Here is a 23,694-nt window from a genome sequence, read left to right as displayed (position 1 = left end):
GAACAAAGACTCTTCTTCAGTTTTACAAGGATTTCCCTCCCTTAGGGCTCATGCACACGAACGTATTTTCTTTCCGCTTCCATTCCATTTTTTGTGTGTTCCGTTTGCGGTCCGTATGCGGAACCATTCATTTCAGTGGGTCCGCAAAAACGACGGAAGGTACTCCGTATGCATTCCGTTTCCGTATTTCCGTTCCGTTCAAAGATAGAACATGTCCTATTATTGCCCGCAAATCACTTTCCGTGGCTCCATTCAAGTCAATGGGTCCGCAAAATAACGGAATGCATACGAAATGCGGGACCATCTATTGAAAATTTTATGCCCAGCCCAATTTTTTTAGGTACTTGCTGTTTAAACATTATTGTATGCTTCCGTTTCCGTTTGTGTGATATGAAAAAAATGGATCGCAAACGGAAACCAAACGGAATGGAAGCAGAATCACTACTGAAACACAAAAGGGTTAAACAAAATAAATTCAAAAAATTCTCTTCCTTTTTTTTCCCCCTTGTAATATTAATTTTATGGTGTAAAAAAATAAAAAATATATAAAAAAATATTTAAAAAATGATCAACAATTAAACCTAAGTGGCTACCGTATGTTTTCCAAAACCGTACCATAAATATTCAGAGTCTAACATGACTCAGACGTCCCATAAGAGGTTAAATTCTGGAGAGGGAAGTGACTGTTGGAGGCCTCGCTCACATTTCTGACATGGTTCTACAAGCCTGTTCTTGCGTCTGACATCAGGACTTGTTTACGGTACAGGTTGTAAGTCTTGGGCAGGTATATGCAAATGGATTCCTTTCATCGGCGTGAATGACGGCAGTGAACTCGCCAAGCGGCAGACTTTTTTTTTTTTTTTTCATGATCTCTTCGTCAGTCCAGAGAATCTCGTCAAAGGTATTTACATTTTTCTCTTCTCTTCTCATTTACAGCTGATTTGTTTATGGAGGTCTGGGCAGGTGCCCAGCCGAGCAGTCATCTCATCAACTTTTCAAGCAATGTTGTGGACGAGAAGACATCTTTGGGACCTGTTTGCCTGAGCTGGTGGTGCCCAGCACACCCCGTGTCCACCGCTCCTCTCCTCACAGGACTATGGCTGTGTATTGCTATGCCTTGAATAGCTTGGTCATGATGAATAACAACAGTGTGACGAAGACGAGCCAGAGACCGGTGTTGCCCATGCCAGAGAGACGTAGCACTTATTGTCCACTGTTGGTCCGTTCTCCACTGCCTCTCCATAGCCCCGGAGCCACCAGTCCCGGTAGCTCTCCAAGGAACAACAACACAACCTCCTTTGTCTTTCCCGAGTCGGGAGAACGATCCACCTCAAGAAGTCGTAGCCCTAGTTTTAACGGCAAAGATGACCATTCTCCGAGTTTGTCAAGAGTCCGAAGGTGCCCCTCGCCTTTACGACTTCATGGCGGGAATGTGGGGGAAGCGGTCTCTGTGATAGATTCACGATCGGGGTCTTTGTTGGGGTTTGGGCACGGCCATGGGTCAGGAATGGGACTTGTGGAATCCGGAGAGAAGAGACGTCTTTCTCAGTTACAACGGGAGCTCCAAAATGTTCAGGTTAACCAGGTTGTGGGACTCTTCGAAGCACATATTCAAGCCCGGAACCGCCCAGTTTCTCCAGCTCTTAGGAGCCCTCGTCTAGGTAGCAGGTCCCCGTCACCTCTAAGATTTGGTAAGCGGGAGGATAGTGTGTTTAGTTTTATTCATGATAGAGGACCTAAATCATCTTCCTCCAGTTTGGAAGGAACATCAACCCCTACATCACCAATATCACCATCAGTTGTCCAAGTGTCACCCATAATGGCTCCAGGAACTTCATCAGTTTCACCATCAGTGGTTCTAGTACCACCATCAGTGGCCCCATGTAGTGAAAAAGACACAACTAGAACTTACAATTTAACCAAATCTGAGCAAAACCTCAACAACTCCCTGGAAAATTCAAGCAAGTCTATCCCACCTAAGATGGTATCTCCAGGACCTATTCCAGCAGTCATAGTCACTGACCATGGGGAAGACGTTGAAGGTCAAGAGGACTTTAATATCCTAAGCATCAATCCTGCTAATCTACCTAGGAAATTATCCTCGTCTTCAGCTTCATCTACTGGCTTCTCTTCATCTTGGGATGACTCAGAGGACGACGTATCCAGCGATCCCGAGAAATCCCCCGCACACAGCACCCCGTTTCTACAAACCATTGAACAAAAGCCAAGAGTGGTGAGTGTTCCTCATCTATGTCGCTTTCTGTTTAGGCTGATGGTACAGATGTAGCAGAGCTGAACAGGAGCTGCATTATGTTCTTAGTCAAGCTATATTGTTTTACATTGCGTCTCGTCCAAATTGCCGACATTTTTTTCCTTTGTTTGTTTTTATATGTTGTTGGTTTTACGTTGTTGTTGCAACCATCAGATGATTGTGGATCATGTAGCCATATGTCTAATGCCGTAAGAAAAGCATCCACCCTTCAAGACTTACATACTGTAACCACCTGCATTCATAATGCCTTAATTGAGGGGTGGAATACTTTTTATATGCATTTTAAACTGTATCAGTGGTTTGCAAAAATATTCAACCCCACAAAAATATAGTTCTTTGAATGTCCATCTTGTCAGTTCAGGTTCCTTAGGCTTTTGGTCTTCATTTTCACTTCTTGAAAAAAGACCAATGGTCAGGATTTTTTTTTGTTGCTGTTGTTTTCTTAATTTCACAAGTAAAGGTCAATGGTGAGCCAGCTGTTAGGTCAATTTCTAGAACTTGGAGCTTCCCACACAGGGGTTGAATACTTACGCAAACAGCATTTTATCATTTCTTTTTTTTTTTCTTCTGTGCTGTCAGACTGACGTATGGGAGAGGAAGGGGGGAGGGGGTTGAATACTTTTGCAATGCCCCTTTTATAGTATTTTCTGTTTGGATGCAGATTTTCTTGTGCTGTTCTCTTATCAGGAGATTTGAAATACCTCGTGGATGTTACCTTTGTACTTCTGCTTTTTGTATCTGTCCTTTCACTCTTCTGTGCACGGAAGAAGCCTTTGGCTTTGTTCATCCTGAGCTATCTGGTTCACGATTAAAATGCTAGAATTTTAGAAAAAGGCCGTCAGCATTCAGGGTCTGTGGAAAGCTGGATGACAAGCCTTATGTGACCATGTCAGTCAGTAGCCCCCACTGTTTGATCTGTAGATTTTGGTCATTTTTTCTTTATGCATTTGAGGAGATATGACCTAAAATTTTGCACCCAGCCCTTGCAGCAATTCCACCACACCCTGCTTCAGCTACGTAACCTGCACATGGCGCCCAAGACCTTCACCAAGAAAACAGAACCTTCCTACACAGACTTTTTTTTTTTTTTTGTAGAAGTTTGAATTAAGATGTGAAATGACAAGCTGTGAGCTTAGGTCACTGGCGGTACTATGCGGTGACTATAGTGCAGTATGTGGCGCAAATGGGTCATATCATCTGAATGACGGTTTTTATGTCTTGGGGCCCTCTCAATAGATTCTTATCTGCAATACAACTTGCCATCGACCAACCAAATATCATTGGCTGAATTTGAAGGGGGGGGGGGGGGGGGGTTTGCAGAAAACGGATAGCCTCACGTCTTGACCTTGTTTGCTATTTCGGTACAGTATGGGGTATGGTTTGTGCACTGTACAGTTCTGCTATTTGGGCATTACATGGCTGTGTTATTGGGGTACAGTATGGCCATGTTATATCTGCACACTATGGTTGTATTATTGGAGCATGGCGTATAGTTTAGACAATGTAAAGTTCAGGTGCTTGGTTATGTAATGGCTGTTTTCTATGGGCCCTGTATGGCGGTGTTATTTGGGCACAGTATGGTGCAGGGGTGCACCTAGCCTTTCTGCTGCCTGAGGCGAAAACTGAACCCCCCCCCAAAGCCAATTTCTTAAACCTAACCCTTTCCCTTCAGCCATTGGCCCTTCAGCTGCCCCTCTCTTGCCTCTACCTGGTGCTGCCTGAGGCGATCGCCTCACCTGGCCTCATTGGTGGTGCGCCCCCGGTGTGGTGTAAATGTATCTCTGTAAGTTCTGTTTTTTTGAGGGCATTTTATGGTTTTTGTGCACAGTTTGGTGTATTACTTAGGCACTTTATAAGGCTACTTTCACATTAGTGGCAGCCTTCTTCCGGATCCGTGCTGCCACTGCCGAAGTCCGCTCCGGCCCCATTATATAATGGGGGCGGGCTGGAGGTCCGGCCGCAGCACGGCAAACATTATAGTGAATGGGGCCGGAGCGGACTTCGGCAGTGGCAGCACGGATCCAGCAGGCTGTTCCGGTCGGAGAAGGCTGCCGCTAATGTGAAAGTAGCCTTATTCTGGTATTTGTGCGGTTTATGACTGTGTTACGGTATATTGACGCAGTATGGCATGTGTTGTGTGGGCACAGTATGGTATACGGCTTGTGCACTGGTATTATTTGGCTGCGGTATTGGGGCACAGAATGGTATGGCCTTGTTATATCTGCACAGTATGGTTGTATTATTGGAGCATAGCATGGCGTAAAGTTCTGGTGCTTGGCCATGTAATGAGTTATATGGGCCCTGTATGGCGGGTGGTGTTACTTGGACATAGTGCGGTATAAATCTGCAGTAAGTTCTGGTATTTGGACATTTTATGGCTTTGTTATATGGGCCCTGTATGGCGGGTGGTGTTACTTGGACATAGTGCGGTATAAATCTGCAGTAAGTTCTGGACATTTTATGGCTTTGTTATATGGTCACAGTATAGCTGTGTGATTGGTGCGCAGTGTGGTGTATTTCTGGTATTTGGGCAGTTTGTGGCTGTGTTATATGGACGCGGTATGACATGTTGTTTGGGCACAGTATGGCGTATGGTTTATGTCCTGTAACTTTCTGTTACTTGTACAATGAATGGCTATGTTGTTTGGGCAAAGTACAAGGTTGTTTTTGGGGCACAGTATGGTGTGTAGTTTATGTGCAGTACAGTTCTGGTATTGTATGGCTGTGTTATATGGTGACAGCGCGGCTTGTGTTCTCTGGGCAGAGTATAGTGTATGCACTGGAACTTTCTAGGATTGTAGGATTATTTGTGCTCAACATGGCTGTGTTACTTGCACCGTATAGCATAATTATATGTGCCCTAAGTTCTCGTATTTGGGTATTGTATGGCTTTGTTACATGGACATAATATGGTGGTGCTATGTGGGCACAATATGGCAGTATTATTCGATTTTTGCTATGTGCAGGCACATCTCCGTAGCTGTCATCCAGCCTCGTTGTATACTCACGTAATTCCTTATAGGGCTCATGCACATGAACGTAATTTTTCTCCCTGCATCCGATCCGCATTTTTTTGCGGGTTGGATGCGAACACGTTCACTTCAGTGGGGCCGAGCACACCATGTGCCATCTGCATCCGTATGTCCGTTCTGTGGCACCCGCAAAAATATAGAACATGTCCTGTTCCTGTCCGCATTACAGGGAAGGATAGGACTGTTCTATTATGGGCCGGATGTTCCGTTCCGCAAAATGCAGAACGCGTGCGGCCGGTATCCGTGTTTTGTGGATTCGCAATTTGCCGATCACAAAACAGGCGATGGTTGTCTGCAAGGATTAAAGAAAACAATGCACCTTTAAGGGATCTGCTGGAATCAGGATTAAAGTTTCAGCATGCATCCCCAGACATTTGGGGTGGGGTGGGGGGGATTGAACCATAGATATCAATGGAGAATGACCAAGCATGCTCTGAGAAGTGATTCCACCGGTTCCCAGGTACGGGACACCCACCGATCATATTTCTTTGACATGTCTGATGGTATTCCAGAGGAGGACGACTTTAAGGTGGCACGGTCACGACATACCGCACTGTAACCTAAATACTTGTGTTGGGCTGAGCGGTGTTATCCGCTGTGCGGATGTCAGGAATAGTGGGATCTGCGCTGACAACTTCCAGGGTCCTCAGGGCATCTGCAAACATTGTCAGCTTGATATAAATCACACGTAGAGATGGATGGCGGCCTCTGCGTGTCCTGGTTTACATCTCGGAGGATAATCTGCGGGTGGAGACTCCCATAGGAGAAATGAGACCCTTTATTCAGCCCAAAAAACTGTCGCAAAAGCTAATTGATACTCTGACCCCTAATGTGCGTCAGAAGAGCTTACAATCTAATTTTCTCAAGCTATACATACGCGCCGCCTGGGACTTTGTGGAAGGGGTCCATCTGCTGGTATGTGCCCTGAGGATACAGGAGCTATCACGGAAAACATGGCGATTCCGTACAGATGTTTCCCTGGTCGGGGACCGAACACATGGCTCTAGTTATCGCTATAAAAATATCAGCACTTAAAGGGAATTTTGACCTGTGCCAGAGAGAAGACCCCCTTCGGATTTCCGGAAAGAAACTGCTGCAAAACTCTAGGCCTAGCCCAAGGGTCCTGCGACCTGGAAGGGGGGGTCACCTGTGTCTTGGGTACCCCAGGCTTGCAACTGCCAGGAATCTTAATAATAACCATATAGCAGTAATAGGCCTCATGCAAACCGCGGATCCGCAAAAAACAGCCCGTGTGCCTTCCTCAATTTGCGGAACGGCCCATTGTAGAGATGCCTATTCTTGTCCGCAGAACGGACAAGAATAGGAAATGCTATATTTTTTTTGGGGGGCCACGGAACGGAGCAAAGGATGCGGACAGCACACGGAGTGCTGTCCGCATCTTTTGCGGCCCCATTGAAGTGAATGGGTCCGCACCCGAGCCGCAAAAACTGCGGCTCGGATGCGGACCCGAAAAACGGTCGTGTGCATGAGGCCTTATATGCACATATATAGCATGGAGCTGTTATTTGGTTATTGTATGTTGGTATGATGTAAGCACTCTGTGGCGGTATTTACATTGTGTGGCACTGATACTGTGTTATTTACAGTCTATGGTGGGGACGGCACTATATAGCATTGTATTAAAGTGCTATTTGGCCAATATACAATATGTTATTAGATTGATGTATGGAGCTGTTAGTTGGTCATTATATGTTGGTATGATGTAAGCACTCTGTGGCGGTATTTACATTGTGTGGCACTGATACTGTGTTATTTTGCAGTCTATGGTGGCGATGGCACTATATAGCAGTGTATTAAAGTGCTATTTAGCCAATATATAGCATGGTATTAGATGAGTGTATATATGGTGCTGTTATTTGGTCACTATACGTTGGCATTATTTGAGCACTCTATGGCAGTATTTACGTTGTGTGGCACTGATTACATTTTGCAGTCTATGGAGGAGGTTGCACTATATAGCATTATATTAAAGCGCTATTGGCCCAACGTATAGTGTAAAGCAGTTACATGACTGCATATGCGGAGCTGTTATCTGGTCACTGTATGTTTGCATTATTTGAGCGCTGTATGGCGGTATATACATCGTGCAACACGGATATAGTATATTGTGCAGTCTATGGGGAGGGCAGCATAATATAACATTGTATTGAAGTACTATTTTCACAATTTATGGTATGTTATTAGATTACCGTATGTATAGAGCTGTTTTTTGGTCATTGTATGTTGGTAACATTTGAGCACTCTATGGCGGAATTTACATCGTGTGGCACTGATACGGTGTTTTTTTGCAGTCTATGGTGTGGACGACACTATATAGCAGTGTATTAAAGTGCTATTTGTCCTATGTGTAGCATGTTATTAGATGAGTATATGTATGGAGCTGTGATTTGGTGACTGTATGTTGGCATTATTTGAGAGTGCTGTATGACGGTACTTACATTGTGCAACACAGATACAGTATTTTATGCCATCCATGATGGGGACGGCACTATATAACATTATATTGAAGTGGTATTTGCCCAGTATATAACACGTTATTAGATTACTGTATGCTATTTGGTGGCTGTATGTCAGTATTATTGGAGCATTATATGGTGGTATTTAGGTGGCGCTGCTACTTAGGCACTTTACAGTACATTTTGTAGGACAATGCACTGGACAACATATTGCACTGTTATTGGGTCACCATCTTATATGGCGCCGTTATTTAGGCACTATATGGTAGAGTTATTTGTGCACTGTATGGTGGCACACAAGTACATCATCCAATGCAAGGCTAGCAGGGCATGCTGAATCATGTAGTGCCGCCAGGTCCAGAGAGCAGCTGTCAGTCCTCTGCAGGGATCCAGGAACTGCGGTGCAGAATTAAATCCTATCCACGGGACGGGGGTGCCGGAGGCGGCTGCGGTGATGGCAGAATTCGCTTTTTATGGAACACGTATTGAGCGGTGGGATAAAAATAGCACATAAGCCGCGGGACGAAATCCAGAAAAAACAGAGTAGCTATTTCTGCGATCCTCTATACGTCTGTCTATAGCTGCTGCCCGGCCAAAGAAAATATACTTCAATGCATATTAGACCCTGGAATGCGGCTGTACTCCATCGAGCGGCGTGTGTCACAGGAAACAGGGCCTCGGTGGGAAGCTACTCTTTGTTATGTGTGATTTATGGCCGATGCGTGCTCTGCGACTTCCGGGATGCCGCCATATTGTTACACATTCCAATCCGTTCTATCTGCTCCCGGGAAAGCTGGGTGACAAGTTCCGACATGGTCACCATTGCATCTCAACCTGATGCTCAACTGACCTGTGACGCAGTAAAGCTTGACAGAAGATGACATTTTTGACATAATTGAATAATAAACAAACATAATAAAAATTAAACGGCATCTGTCAGCAGTTTTGTCCCTATGACACTGGCTGACCTGTTACATGTGCGCTTGGCAGCTGAAGGCATCCGTGTTGGTCCCATGTTTCTATGTGCCCTCATTGCTGAGAAAAATGATGTTTTAATATATGCAAATGAGCCACTAGGAGCAACGGGGGCGTTGCCGTTGCACTTAGAGAGTCTCTGCAGCTGCCACGCCCTCAGCACTTTGATTGACAGGGCCAGGCAGCGTGATCAATCTAATGGTCCTGTCAAAGTGCAGAAGGCGTGGCAGCTGCAGAGATCTTCTAGGTGTAACGGTAACGCCCCCGTTGCTCCTAGAGGCTCATTTGCATATATTAAAACTTCTTTTTTTTTCTCAGCAGTGCGGGCACATAGGAACATGGGACCGATGTCTTCAGCTGCCAAGCGCACATGTAACAGGTCAGCCAGTGTCATAGGGACAAATCAGATTTGGCACAATAAACACAGTATTAGAAGTGCCGAAAACCGGAGAATGGGCAGCGCTGCTGCAGAAACCTTGATAATATAGTATTGAGTCACTTTGCAAATACTTTACTCATCTTGTATTGATCTTAAGTCGGATTAAGTTTTGCCAATCATAGTGTCCTGAAAATCCACATATGTTGTTTTACTTCTCTAGTCACATCCAAAGCTGCATTCAGAATTCAGCATGACTGAAATACCTGCCAAGAGGTCTGTTTTTTATGAATCTGCCACTTAAAACAAAAAAAGACAATGGAATCACATAAATCTGGATGAAGTTTGTCCACTTATTGTGTCCTGAATATCCCTAACATTGTTATACTTCTCTGGTCACATCTAAAGCTACATTCAGAACTCAGCATCTCCGAAATACCTGCCGAGAGGCCTATTTCTTTTTGAATCTACTAATTATTAAAAAGGTAATAGAATCAGATCTGGATTAGGTTTGGTTAGGTTGTTGTTTCATCCGAAGTCGATTCGCTTATCCCTAGTCCTGACAATCCACATGCATTGTTTTACTTCTCTAGTCACATCCAAAGCTACATTCAGAATCCTGCCAAGAGTCCCACATTTTATGGAAATTTTAAGGAAAATACTATTTTTTAATAATGCAGTAGGTTTAAATGTGTTTGGATAGATTTGGATACAATTTTGCTAACTAAAAATGCTAATACATTCTTGTATGTCTCCAGTCACATCCAGAGCTGAAAATGCAGAATTTTTAATACTCATTTTCACCATGCAGTGGGTTTACACAGGGGCGTTGCTAGGTTAAAACATTTGGGGCCTGGGCCTCTGATGTTTTGTCCCAGGCCCCGAATGTCCTGCCTGCCAGATAGATACAACAGTCCTCAGGTCGGCAATACAATTGAATCTAATGCCCTGCAAGAGCTGAAGGACCTGTGATGACATCACAGGTCATGTGATCAGTTCTAAATGCAGTAGCTGAAAAGGACCTGCGATGATGTCACCATCATGTGACCAGTGCAGGAGAGGACGCTCAGCAGTGAAGAGAAGTCCTGGGAAGAAGCTGTGGTGAGGTCTGCTACATGAGGAGAGGTAAGTGAAGGGAGAGGCAGAGCAATGCTGGGAGTTGTAGTTATTTAACTGGGACTGTATGTTAGGGCTGAAGGGAGGAAAGTTATTTACATGGGACAGTGAGGTGGAGTGATGTTATTTACATGGGACTGAAAGTTGGGACAGGAAAGTTGATGTTATTTACATGGGAATGCATGTTGGAGGCGGCTGTGGGAGGGAGTGATATTATTTATATGGGACTGAATACATGGGACAGAATATTATGGGGGTGATGGGACTGTATGTTGACGGAGGCTGGGGAGGGGGTGATGTTATTTACGTGGGACTGTATATTGGAGGGGGCTGTAGATAGAGAGGGATGTTATTTACATGGGACTGTATATTGGAGGGGGCTGAAGAGATGGTGTGATGGTATTTACATGGGACTGTATGGTGGAGGAGCTGAGGAATTATAATTTCTGAGGACAGTAAACTGAGGAATATAAATGCTGGGGACACTTCAGGGTGAGTATTATAACATTAGGGGACAATATAAATACTGGGGGCACTGTGTGGGCATTATAACAGTAGGGGGCAATATAAATACTGGGGGCACTGTGGGGGCATTATAACAGTAGGGGGCGATATAAATACTGGGGGCACTGGGGAGCATTTTAAATCCAGGTGACATTAGGCGTTCTTATTACTACTGGGGGCTCTGTAGGAGGGACTTATAGATCCACCTTATTTCTACTAAGAGCACTATGGGGGGCCTTATTACTACTGAGGGGTCTGTAGAGAGCTTTAATACCAATAGGGGGCCTTATTTCTACTAGAGGCTCTGTAAGGGCATTATTAATACTGTACGGGGGGCACTCTTGGGGAGCACTATCACAGTTGGGGGCACTGTAGAGGGCAGTATTACTAATGAGAGCATTCTAAAAAGAAAATACTATTGGTGGGACTATGAGGAGTACTGTTACTATGGGGAAGATTATCTGTATGGCACTAATTTTTCTTCAGGATAGTATTTGGGGGCACAGAAAAGTGAGGAAGCTAAGATGTCTGTGTGTCACACTCTGCAGAGACGAGGCAGCTGAGAGAAGTTGTCCGGACCGAGTGGAGAAGATGATGACAGAGAAGATCTACATCCGAGGAGACGTCACCTGGGAGGCCCTGGATGTGAGAGGTATGTGCTGCTGTATAGCGAGTACAGTAAAATGTTTTCAGTGCCAGTGTTTGCGGGGGAGCGGTTGGGGGGGCCGATTGGTTGACTTAGAGAATTGGGCCATATGCATTGGAGCTTGGGCCCCAGATCTTTTGAGACCCTAGCAACGCCCCTGCAGCAGATAGATCTGGATAGGGTTTTAATAGTGTCCTTAAAATCCAAATATTTTCTTCTATGTCTCAAGTCACATCCAGAGCTGCATCTAGAATTCATTGTCTGAAATACTTCCTGTTTTTACAAAAAGACAATAGGCTTAGATAGATATTATATACTCTAGTGACTTCTAAAGCTGAATTTAAAAAGAGAGACGGCGTCATTTATCAAAGCTGTCTATAGCAACCAATCAGAGCTCAGCTTTCATTTCTTAAGCTACTCTGGTAAAATTAAAGCTGTGCTGTGATTGGTTGCCATGGGCAACAAAGGCCGTTTTCTTTTTAAACACTGAAGGAAAAGACACACCCACTCCAGGAGAGGTTTGAATGCAGGATCTTGCTGCAAAGCATCCTGGCACCTAATTTCAGCTGGGTCCCACACCTATCAGACAATGGGGGCACATCCTAGCGATATTCAATGGGGGCACATCCTAGCGATATTCAATGGGGGCATATCCTAGCGATATTCAATTGGGGCATATCCTGGCGATATTCAGGGGGGGCATATCCTAGCGATATTCAATTGGGGCATATCCTAGCGATATTCAATTGGGGCATATCATGGCGATATTCAATTGGGGCATATCCTAGCGATATTCAATGGGGGCACATCCTAGCGATATTTAATGGGGGCACATCCTAGCGATATTTAATGGGGGCACATCCTAGCGATATTCAATGGGGGCATATCCTAGCGATATTCAATGGGGGCATATCCTGGCGATATTCAGGGGGGGCATATCCTAGCGATATTCAATGGGGGGATATCCTAGCGATATTCAATGGGGGCACATCCTAGCGATATTCAATGGGGGCACATCCTAGCGATATTTAATGGGGGCACATCCTAGCGATATTCAATGGGGGCATATCCTAGCGATATTTAATGGGGGCATATCCTGGCGATATTCAGTGGGGGCATATCCTAGCGATATTCAATGGGGACATATCCTAGCGATATTCAATGGGGGCACATCCTAGCGATATTCAATGGGGGCATATCCTGGCGATATTCAGTGGGGGCATATCCTAGCGATATTCAATGGGGGCATATCCTAGCGATATTCAATTGGGGCACATCCTAGCGATATTTAATGGGGGCACATCCTAGCGATATTCAATGGGGGCATATCCTAGCGATATTCAATGGGGGCATATCCTGGCGATATTCAGTGGGGGCATATCCTAGCGATATTCAATGGGGGCATATCCTAGCGATATTCAATGGGGGCACATCCTAGCGATATTCAATGGGGGCATATCATAGCGATATTTAATGGGGGCATATCCTGGCGATATTCAGTGGGGGCATATCCTGGCGATATTCAATGGGGGCATATCCTAGCGATATTCAATGGGGGCATATCCTAGCGATATTCAATGGGGGCATATCCTACCAATATTCAATGGAGGCATATCCTGGCAATATTCAATGGGGGCATATCCTGGCAATATTCAATGGAAGCATATAGAGGCATATCCTAGCGATATTTAATAGGGGCATATCCTGGCAATATTCAGTGGGGCCATATGCTAGCGATATTCAATGGGGGCATATCCTAGCGATATTCAATGGGGGCATATCCTACCAATTGTCAATGGGGGCATATCCTACCAATATTCAATGGGGGCATATCCTAGCAACATTCAATGGGGGCATATCCTGGCAATATTCAATGGGGGCATATCCTAGCATTATTTAATGGGGGCATATCCTAGCGATATTCAGTGGGGGCATATCCTAGCGATATTCAGTGGGAGCATATCCTACCAATATTCAATGGGGGCATATCCTGGCGATATTCAATGGGGGCATATCCTGGTGATATTCAATGGGGGCATATCCTAGCGATATTCAATGGGGGCATATCCTAGCCCCCATTGTCTGAGATGGGAATACCCCTTTAAATCAAATTCTGGACGGTACGTTCTTCGGATTGTAGTCAGAATTGGTGTTTCCTTTCATGGAGATATCAGTGGAGGTTCCTGGCGTCTGTCCAGTTACAGTCTTCACCCCGTCCGCCCCCGATTATTGGACGCAGCAGCCGGAGAGACTGGTTTTCCACATCGAACCTTTGATGACAGTACAAGATATGCCTGTAGTATTACGGTACTTTCCAGCTCTGAAAACCTTATCCCAGCAAGGTTAATAACTGTACTGGTGGAACTGGGAAATAGTTTCCAGCCAATTTTTGGATTACAATCTAGGATGGAGAACAATTGGGTAGGAATAAATCACCTCACGTAACGGGCGGCTCCCCTACCAGGGTTTCTAAATTTTCCACCCTGAGTGGCCATATTTTTCGAGGGGTTATTTATGGGTTATTTTTTTGCCATTGAATGTTATAATCGCATAGACTTTAGCCATACTCTGTCTCCACATTGTGCCGCCACACAGCGCCGTATTGCGGTATTCTTAGGGTGGTTTGGTTAGGAAGTGGAAGCTTTCAGATGGGAGGGAGTACAAGTGCAGGACTACTTAGGCTTTGTTTGTAGTCTGTTACCATGGAGACACATAGGACTGCCTGGAAGCTGTAGACACCAAACGGTAACGGATTTTTAGTTGATATCATTCGCAACGTTGCTCCAATTTTCATTTTTCCAAAAGGTGGTTGCGCAGATGGAGATGCCATTTAATTTCAGAACCACTGTGAACCCCCTCAGGCCTGACCAGGGAGCGTGGTATGAATCTGACGCTGCCATAGAGCGTATATACCGCTTAATGAATGCAAATGACATGAAAGGAGTAGAGAAACGTGGCCGCTGGAAGCCAGATTCTGCGCCGGACATTTGCATAGACAAATGTTCTTTAGGAATCTGAGATTACCAGGACAGGCTCATACCTGATGCATTAGAGGGCAAATGTGGTTTAGAGGGAGCAGGAACAAGGGGGTCTGGTCCAGCTAAACATTTTCTTACACCCTATTAGGGAATTAAGGGTTAATATAAGGAGGAGGGGCGTGCCCTCTGATCAAGATCCTTTCTTGGCCCAGAGTGGAGAACGGTTACAAAGAGCCTCTCTCGCTCTGGAGGACCTGTCCTGTCCTGCAATACACAGACCGCTCATTGATTGGAATAGGGAGGGGGCAATACTTTATTTGCCCTGTGGTGGCCCTGTAGGGAGATTTAAAACTTCCTCTCAGGTTTCCCCATCGATCAGAGCCGATTGCTGGAGGTTTCAGCAGGTGGACACTTTATGCTCATCTTATTGTCAAGGGATGGTCTAAAGCAGAGGACCCCTTTAAAAAGCCTCTTGTTTCAAATCCCTCAATCTCACAAACCTACAAAACTGCTTGTTAAAGAAGTCCTCTATAGATGGTCCCTTTTTGGTGAGAAGGCCCCCCCCCCCCCCTGCTTCTGGGGCCTGCAAAGATCAGCTGTTATCCGTAGAGAAGACTGGCAGCAACTGGGCGATTTTCCTGCAGTGCCCCCACAGGAGAACTGAAGCATTACACATGGATCATTTATTCAGGCATCAGGCAGGAAAATCAACATAGAAGAAGAGGCAGAATATAATGACATTATTTTTTCTTATATTTTTGTATTATTTTTGGATTTATAATGACATAAAATATAGATATTTTTTCTTCATATTTTTATTATTTTATTATAGTATCAAACCAGTGTCAAAGTATAGTGTCAAAATAGTGTCATAGTATGACAATACAGGCAGTGCCCAAACCCCAGTTTGACCAGTAGAGCCGGGATTTCTGAGCTCTGTGATGTGAATGGCGCGAGATAAGGGCTCGGATGCTGTAGGAACTACGTCTGTGGAAAGGGTTAAAGGTGTCTGTGCCTGGCTGTATACACTGCCATGTTATGTCACGCTATAACACAGCCTCCTGTGTTTGGTGGGCAGGGCGTGGGCGAGGCACACTTAATCTGGAGTGGAAACTTCACGCTGCATGTGGTTACCAGCTCTGCAGAAACTTTTTACACAGATGCAGTAAAACTCGGTGCACGGTGGGGATTGGCATGGGGGGGTCACTTAATTATCGATTGCATCTATGTATCAATGTAGCATTCCGCTCATTATAAAAAAAACAAAAAAAACATAGACTTAAAATGAGGGACCATGATCCTTTGCAACAGGGCAGAATATTCAAGCCCCTCATAGTGACAGTCAGAAATGGACCTGTTGTGCGGCATGTCAGTTGTTTTTGCGTTTATTTTTAGGTTTTTTTTCAAGGGAAAGGTGAGACCTTCAGGAAAACTGCATCTGCAACAAAAATACACATAAAACAGCACAAAAACACACCAAAACTGCAATAAATAGTGTGGATTTATGCCCTCTTTATTTGGTAAATTTTTGTTTGGACTCTATTCAATGGAAGGGTGAGACCTGCAGAAAAACCACATTAAGAGCTCGTTGCCCGGCCGTGGCCGTATTGCGGCCCGCATACAATACACGGGCACCGCCCCTGTGCACCCAGTGTGCATCCTGCATCACGGATGAAGTCCCATTCACTTGAATGAGTTCGCAATCCGGGAGATGCGGCGCGGTGCAGAACGAAGGCACAGATCGGTAGCCCATGAAAGCACTACGGGGTGCTTCCGTGGGTTTCCTGTTCATGGCTCCTCACCGCAAAAAAAATGTAGTGCATGCACTACTTTTTTGCAGTGCGGACCGTCGGATGTGGATCATGGACCCCATTCAAGTGAATGGGTCCACAATCCGCATGGGGCAGCCCCAAGGTCGGTGCCCGTGCATAGCGGACCGCAATTTGTGGTCTGCAGCACAGGCCCGGCCAGCACACGGTCAAGTGCATGAGACCTAAATTTGCATAAAAAAACACATAAAAACAGCACAAAAATGCACCAAAACTGCAATAAATAGTGTGGATTTATGTCCTTTTTTTTGGCAAATTTTTGTTTGGACTCTGTTCAGTAGAAGGGTGAGACCTGCAGCAAAACTGCATCAATTCTGCAGCAAAAACTGCATCATGAACTCAAAAGCGCACCAAAACTGCACTAAATAGTGCGGATTTATGTGCATTTTTAATGAGGTTCTGGTGCAGATTCCTTTTACATTTTCTGCACACAAATCCACACCGTGTGCAGCCACACCCTTGTGGTACCTGCACAAGGTGCAGATATGTATGTAGAAAATCTACATGAAATGTGCACCAAAACCACACAAAAAAAGACCACCTTTTATTGCGGTTTTGGTGCGTTTTTATACGCTTTTTGTTGCAGTTTTTCATGCGCCCCCCCCTTGGAGGATCCAGCATGTTTTTGCATTACATTGCTTTCATTGAGACCTGTGTAATCCTCCATATCGCCTCCGGTAGCGCTGCAGGAGAATTGAACACTTAAAGGGATTCTCCTTCTTTCTTCCTGCTCACTGCTCCTATGTCTACAGCAAGCAGGAAGCGCGTACCTTCCCTTCATACAGCTGATCGACGGGGGTGCTGGGTGTCGGATCCCCGCCAATCTGATATTGATGACCTATCCTGAGAATAGGTTATCAATATTAAAAGCTTGGCCAGCCCCTTTAATGCCCAGCTTTCCAGCAGATTGATCACTGGGAATCCCAGCAGCCGTACACGCCATAATCAGCTTTTTATTAAAGCATTGTCTATGGAGGACCCCTTTAACTATTCATATATTCTGGGCAATTATGGAATTTTCTTTTAAATACCCATCACCACTAAATATGTAAAAATGTCCCTGTTGCTTAGTTACAACACTCATGGTTTATCTATGCAGCCTGAGACAAAAATACCCTGATAGTTTATTTCATAGTGACAACCACTCTCTTTTTTTTAAACTGAGATGTTGTCACAGCCCCGCCTCCTTTCCTGTCATCGTAAGCTGTAGCAAACAATAATAAGAGCATATTTAGTATTAGGTCTGTATGGGGGTTTCAGCTAGTGGATCTAAACTAGAATGTTCCATTCACTGACCGCGAGTAAAGATCGGAGGAATAAGCTTTAAAGGGGTTCTCCGCTTTGGACAATCCCTACTTGTTAGAAGGGCCACTTGACTATGAGCAGATCACAAAGACTTTCAGCGATCAACTGTAATCTGTGGGGAAACCTGGCAGTAGGTGTTCAGTTTTACCTGCAGCGCCCCCCACAGGGGGAATTCAGCATTACACAGTGTCCATTCAAATCCATGGGCTGTCTGTGTGATGCAGGACAGGACGGGTCCTCCAGAGCAAGAGATGTTTAGTGATGAAGACCCAGAGCTGCTTTATTAATAAAGGGTGTATGACAAACCCTTTAATTACATACATCTGGAACCCCTCTTTAAGCAAGCCCCTTAGTCCATATTGGGAGTTGTAGTCCTCCAGCGGTTGCATGGTCACGGCTTATCTAAGGTAAACAACGCCTTGCACCATTGTAGAGGACGACTACTTCTCATCTGGTGACAATGGCTGTCCATCCCGGTTGCTAACCAGATGAATATATTGACAATTCTGCTCGTGGAGATTTTACGCCATAGTTATCAGTTTTCCAGTGTTTAGGATGCAGCACACTAACGCATTTCCAGCCGTTCCTAATAGGACTTATGGAACGTGAGAGGAGACAACCCCTTTAAGGCATTGTTCGGACACTTCATGAGGGCGATTGGCCATTCAGGGGTCTGAGAAAGTTGGGTGCCTGTTAGTAGTGCTGGTTGTGACCCAGCTTTCCCTGAGAGAGATGAAACGAACAGCTTAAACCTACGTTCACATGAACCCAAGTTGTATGAAATCCTGACATTTTGACAGAAGAGGGTAACTTTTCCGTTTCTGGGAAAGCTGGTTGGAGTCACCATTATAGTGACCCTTAGCTTTGACACCCTCATAAATCTGTCTGTATATGCAGCAGTATAGGACAGGAGGGATGTATTGGTGCCTACCGATGGACCTTTGCCACTCCGGCTACAAAAACATGGCCGCCATCTCTAGAAACAGTGCCGCTCTTGTCCTTGCGATGTCTGGTATTGTGCTTCTGTCCCATTCAAATGATGCTGAGTTGCATTACCACCTATAGACAGAAGTGGCGCTGTGTACGGAAAACGGCAGCCCTGTCTTTTTAATCTCAGACTACCCCCTTTAAGGCTGCCGTGACCCTAGAAGGTTTTTCTTTGTTTCCCTTTTTTATACATTTTGTGCTTTAAATGGGAACTTTTATATGAAAACCCCAAAAAAATGTGACCTCAGAGAATTTCCTGCTCTATAATGGAAAATTAATTTGAGCTGACGAGCAATGGGGGAAGGGCGAGCGGAAAAAACTTCAGTCTTGACTACAAATAGTAGACAATGAGCCTGTCATGACCCATAGGGAATGCCAAAAATGGTGTCATTTTGAATAAATCAGGGAATTGCTCGACTAGCTGTTCACTTATGATTTCATATTATTGGAAAAAGTAGAGGTAAAAGTAGAAAGAGAAACTGGGCCTCAAACTGTCGATGTTGCCCATAGCAACCAATCAGAGCTCGGCTTTCATTTCTTAAACTGCTCAGAAAAAATGAAAGCTGGGCTCTTATTGGTTGCTGTGAGAGACAAAATATGGGTGTGATTCTGGTATGCACCCATAGCAACCAATCACGGTCCAGCTTTCATTTCGTATTCTGCTATTGACAAATGAAAGCTGCGCTGTGATTGGTTGCTACAGGCGAAAAAGACATTTTTTTCTTTGAGACAATTTTTAGAAATGTGTCTATGGACGCATAGACTTGGACAATTGCTCAGGGTCCCCATTTCCTAGGGTATTCCTAGGTATTATGTAAATTGTATATGACATGGCACTGTATGGTGGTATTATCTGGGTTGCATATGGCAGTATTACTTTGGCACTGTATGGTGATATTATATGACCTTTATATGGCAGTATTATCTTGGCACTATGGAAGTATTATGTGGGCTGTAAATGAAAGTATTATTCTGGCACTGTATGGTGGTATGTTATGGGATGTATATTACAGTATTGACAGTATATGATGATATTATGTGGGCTGTTTATGACAGTATTACGCTAGCACAGTATGGTGGTATGATATGGCATGTATATGGCAGTGTTATGTTGGCACGGTATTGTGGTATTATGTGGGCTGTATATGACCGTATTATGCTAGCACTGTATGGTGGTATGGTTTGGGTTGTACATGTCAGTATTATTCTGACCAAAATCCAGATCAGACAGCTCACAACCTTCGTATCGATGTTTGCACGGGAAAGGGGCAATCCCCATATGAGTAGTAGGAATAATCCCAGCAAACGTGCTTGCTCTTAATGGTATACTTTAATCTTCAGACAACAGTGGTTCACAGGGCGCGTTTCGGGCCGTCCAGGCTGGGTTGTATATGACAGTATTGTCTTGGCGGTATGTGATGGTATTATGTGGGACTTATGTGTCAATATTATTCCGGCACTGTATGGTGGTGTTATGTGCGCTGTATATGACAGTATTGTCTTGGCAGTATATAATGATATTATGTGGACTGTATGTGTCAATATTATTCCTGCACTGTATAGTATAGTGGTATAATGTGGGCTGTATATTGCAGTATATTCTTGGCAGTATATAATGATATTATATGGGCTGTATATGACAGTATTATTTTGGCACTATATTGTGGTATGTGGGCTGTGTATTACACTTTTATTTGGGCACTATATGTCGGTATGGTACACAGCACCATGGACTGTACATACATCACTCATATGTAGGTGAAATGAAAGGTTTTGTTCAGTTTTCTATAATAACGCTCAATCATTGTAACATGCAGCTTTCTAATATACTTAGTTTTTTCAATTCCTCTCCATTTTCACAATCTCTGCTTTCTGTCAGTGAACGAGAAAATTCTTCTGGTGGTTGAAATACTTGTGACAGCTGAAGGCTTGTTACAATGTAACTGTCTAGACAATCCTCTGTGAGCTAAACGGCCTAGGCTTCGAAATAAGATATTTTACCTGCACTGATACATTGAAGCAAACAGTCAGGACAGTAGAGACATATGGGCTGGTCATGTGTTCCATCATGTGTTGTCATTGTTTCCGTCATAGGGGCAAGAGGCGTGTCCAACTGCTGATCCAATCAAATTCTTTCTAGCTTGTGGCCGGGGGGAAACGGGGTCCCCGTCCTGGCGATCGCGGGGGCGTTCTAACAGTCAGATAGCCAGCGATCTATCGTTTATCACCTAGCCAGTGAATCGGTGATAAGTGCATCAGGCTGGAACAGCCCTTTAAGTCTTTTGGTGTTACCATTAAGATTATGGTTGCACAGAACCAAAAACAGTCCACTGGACTAAAACAAAGACCAATTCAGTCTTCTTAGCACAGTGGGTGGAGCTATGCAAATGATTCTAAAACTGGAGAACCACCACTAGAGGGAGCTTTATAATCGAGCTCAGTGTATGCAGTCAGCTCCTGAGCTCCCTCTAGTGGTGGCTGCAGGAAGTCCAAAGTTTATGAATTATGTCTAGGCAGAGGATTAAGTACAAGAATTGACACAAGATGTTGGCCCTAAAAATGTTGTGCTAATAAAAGATTTTTTTGTGTGACATGGATAGCGATTGGGTGGTCACCCGTGATATTTAGAATCATTTGTCACCAGAGCTGTGTTGACAGTTGAATGGACATGTAATTACTGCTATCACTACACAGACAACATGAATGACAGATTATTATTTCCTTGACGTCTTGTCCGTTAGATTTTGGCACAGGTTTATTTCTTGTGCTCTGGTATTTTACATTCTGAGAAGTATCATCTATACACCAGGAGCTGTACAGTCATCATCTGATGTAGGAAAAAACCAACTGCCCTCTATAATATAGGAAGTCAGCTAAACTGTTTGATGGATGTCTGACAACGAACAGTATTAAGGCCTCATGCACACGACAGTGTTTTTTCACTGTCAGTGATTTTGCTTCAGTTGTGTTTCCTTGTGTCTTCCTTTTTTTTTGTCTGACAGGGGAAAAAAAAGGAAGGTTAATGAAAAGTGTAATTTTATTGCACCAAGGTCTTGTAGAAAAAACGGACACGGACGTGGACACGGATGACATACCAGTTGTGCATCCGTTTTTTTTGACGGACCCATTGACTTGAATGGGTCTGTCCTCCGTTTTCCACTGACAAGAATAGGACAGGTTATATTTTTTTGACGGACTGGAATCACGGATCACGGACGCGGAGAAAAAACAGAGGACTATAAGTTTTTTTTCACAGCTCTATAGAAATGAATGGGACCTCCGCTAAACTGTGAAAAATGACGGAACGGACGCGGATGCACACAACGGTCGTGTGCATGAGGCCTTATACAGGATGTAGCTGAGGATCAGTACAGGATAAGTAATGTGTGTACACAGTGACTCCACCAGCAGAATAGTGAGTACAGCTCTGGAGTATAATAAAGGATGTAACTCAGAATCAGTACAGGATAAGTAATATAATGTATGTACACAGAGACCCCACCAGCAGAATAGTGAGTGCAGCTCTGGGGTATAATACAGGATGTAACTCAGGATCAGTACATGATAAGTAATATAATGTATGTACACAGAGACCCCACCAGCAGAATAGTGAGTGCAGCTCTGGAGTATAATACAGGATGTAACTCAGGATCAGTACAGGATAAGTAATGTGTGTAGACAGTGACTCCACCAGCAGAATAGTGAGTACAGCTCTGGAGTATAATACAGGATGTAACTCAGGATCAGTACAGGATAAGTAATGTAATGTATGTACACAGTGACCCCACCAGCAGAATAGTGAGTACAGCTCTGGAGTATAATACAGGATGTAACTCAGGATCAGTACAGGATAAGTAATGTGTGTACACAGTGACTCCACCAGCAGAATAGTGAGTGCAGCTCTGGAGTATAATACAGGATGTAACTCAGGATCAGTACAGGATAAGTAATGTATGTACACAGTGACTGCACCAGCAGAATAGTGAGTGCAGCTCTGGAGTATAATACAGGATGTAACTCAGGATCAGTACAGAATAAGTAATGTAATGTATGCACACAGTGACCCCACCAGCAGAATAGTGAGTGCAGCTCTGGAGTATAATACAGGATGTAACTCATGATCAGTACAGGATAAGTAATGTATGTACACAGTGACTCCACCAGCAGAATAGTGAGTGCAGCTCTGGAGCATAATACAGGATGTAACTCAGGATCAGTACAGGATAAGTAATGTAATGTATGTACACAGTGACTGCACCAGCAGAATAGTGAGTGCAGCTCTGGAGTATAATACAGGATGTAACTCATGATCAGTACAGGATAAGTAATGTATGTACACAGTGACTCCACCAGCAGAATAGTGAGTGCAGCTCTGGAGTATAATACAGGATGTAACTCAGGATCAGTACAGGATAAGTAATGTAATGTATGTACACAGTGACTGCACCAGCAGAATAGTGAGTGCAGCTCTGGAGTATAATACAGGATGTAACTAAGGATCAGTACAGGATAAGTAATGTATGCACACAGTGACTCCACCAGCAGAATAGTGAGTGCAGCTCTGGAGTATAATACAGGATGTAACTAAGGATCAGTACAGGATAAGTAATGTATGTACACAGTGACTCCACCAGCAGAATAGTGAGTGCAGCTCTGGAGTATAATACAGGATGTAACTCAGGATCAGTACAGGATAAGTAATGTATGTACACAGTGACTGCACCAGCAGAATAGTGAGTGCAGCTCTGGAGTATAATACAGGATGTAACTCAGGATCAGTACAGGATAAGTAATGTATGTACACAGTGACTGCACCAGCAGAATAGTGAGTGCAGCTCTGGAGTATAATACAGGATGTAACTAAGGATCAGTACAGGATAAGTAATGTATGTACACAGTGATAGAAAAAACTGCAAGAATAAAGATAGATAGATAGATAGAGATAGATAGATAGATAGATAGATAGATAGATAGATAGACAGGAGCCAGCATTACTCCGACCCGTCCCTGCACAGGGCATCCCTTGTCATGTATTGCTGCCTGGTTTGTTGACACAGTGAAACACGACGTGCTGTGTGCACAGTGACACTCTTCTCCATGGAAAGCTGTGACCTTTCATGAGGACTTCAGAGCTCAGAAACTTAAGGCAAACTCTGACACTTGTAGTTTGTTCGAGAGTGAAAGCTTCATGAGATTT

The 23,694-nt window shown here is 44.2% G+C and overlaps 1 protein-coding gene across 1 annotated transcript in view; it reads left to right on the top strand.

Moving 5' to 3' along the window:
- ITPKB (inositol-trisphosphate 3-kinase B) overlaps positions 1–23,694 on the top strand; it is a 92,277-nt gene that overhangs the window by 11,127 nt on the left and 57,456 nt on the right. The window contains exon 2 of the mRNA XM_040430591.1: positions 937–2,233. Coding sequence (XP_040286525.1) covers positions 1,097–2,233 — 1,137 coding nt within the window. The 5' untranslated portion in view covers positions 937–1,096. The remainder of the gene's footprint in view (positions 1–936; positions 2,234–23,694) is intronic.

The sequence above is a fragment of the Bufo bufo genome, chromosome 4 (assembly GCF_905171765.1).
Source record: "Bufo bufo chromosome 4, aBufBuf1.1, whole genome shotgun sequence".
Lineage (NCBI taxonomy): Eukaryota > Metazoa > Chordata > Amphibia > Anura > Bufonidae > Bufo > Bufo bufo.
The sequence above is the reverse complement of the archived record's forward strand: the minus strand, read 5'-3'. Positions and strand labels throughout refer to the sequence as shown.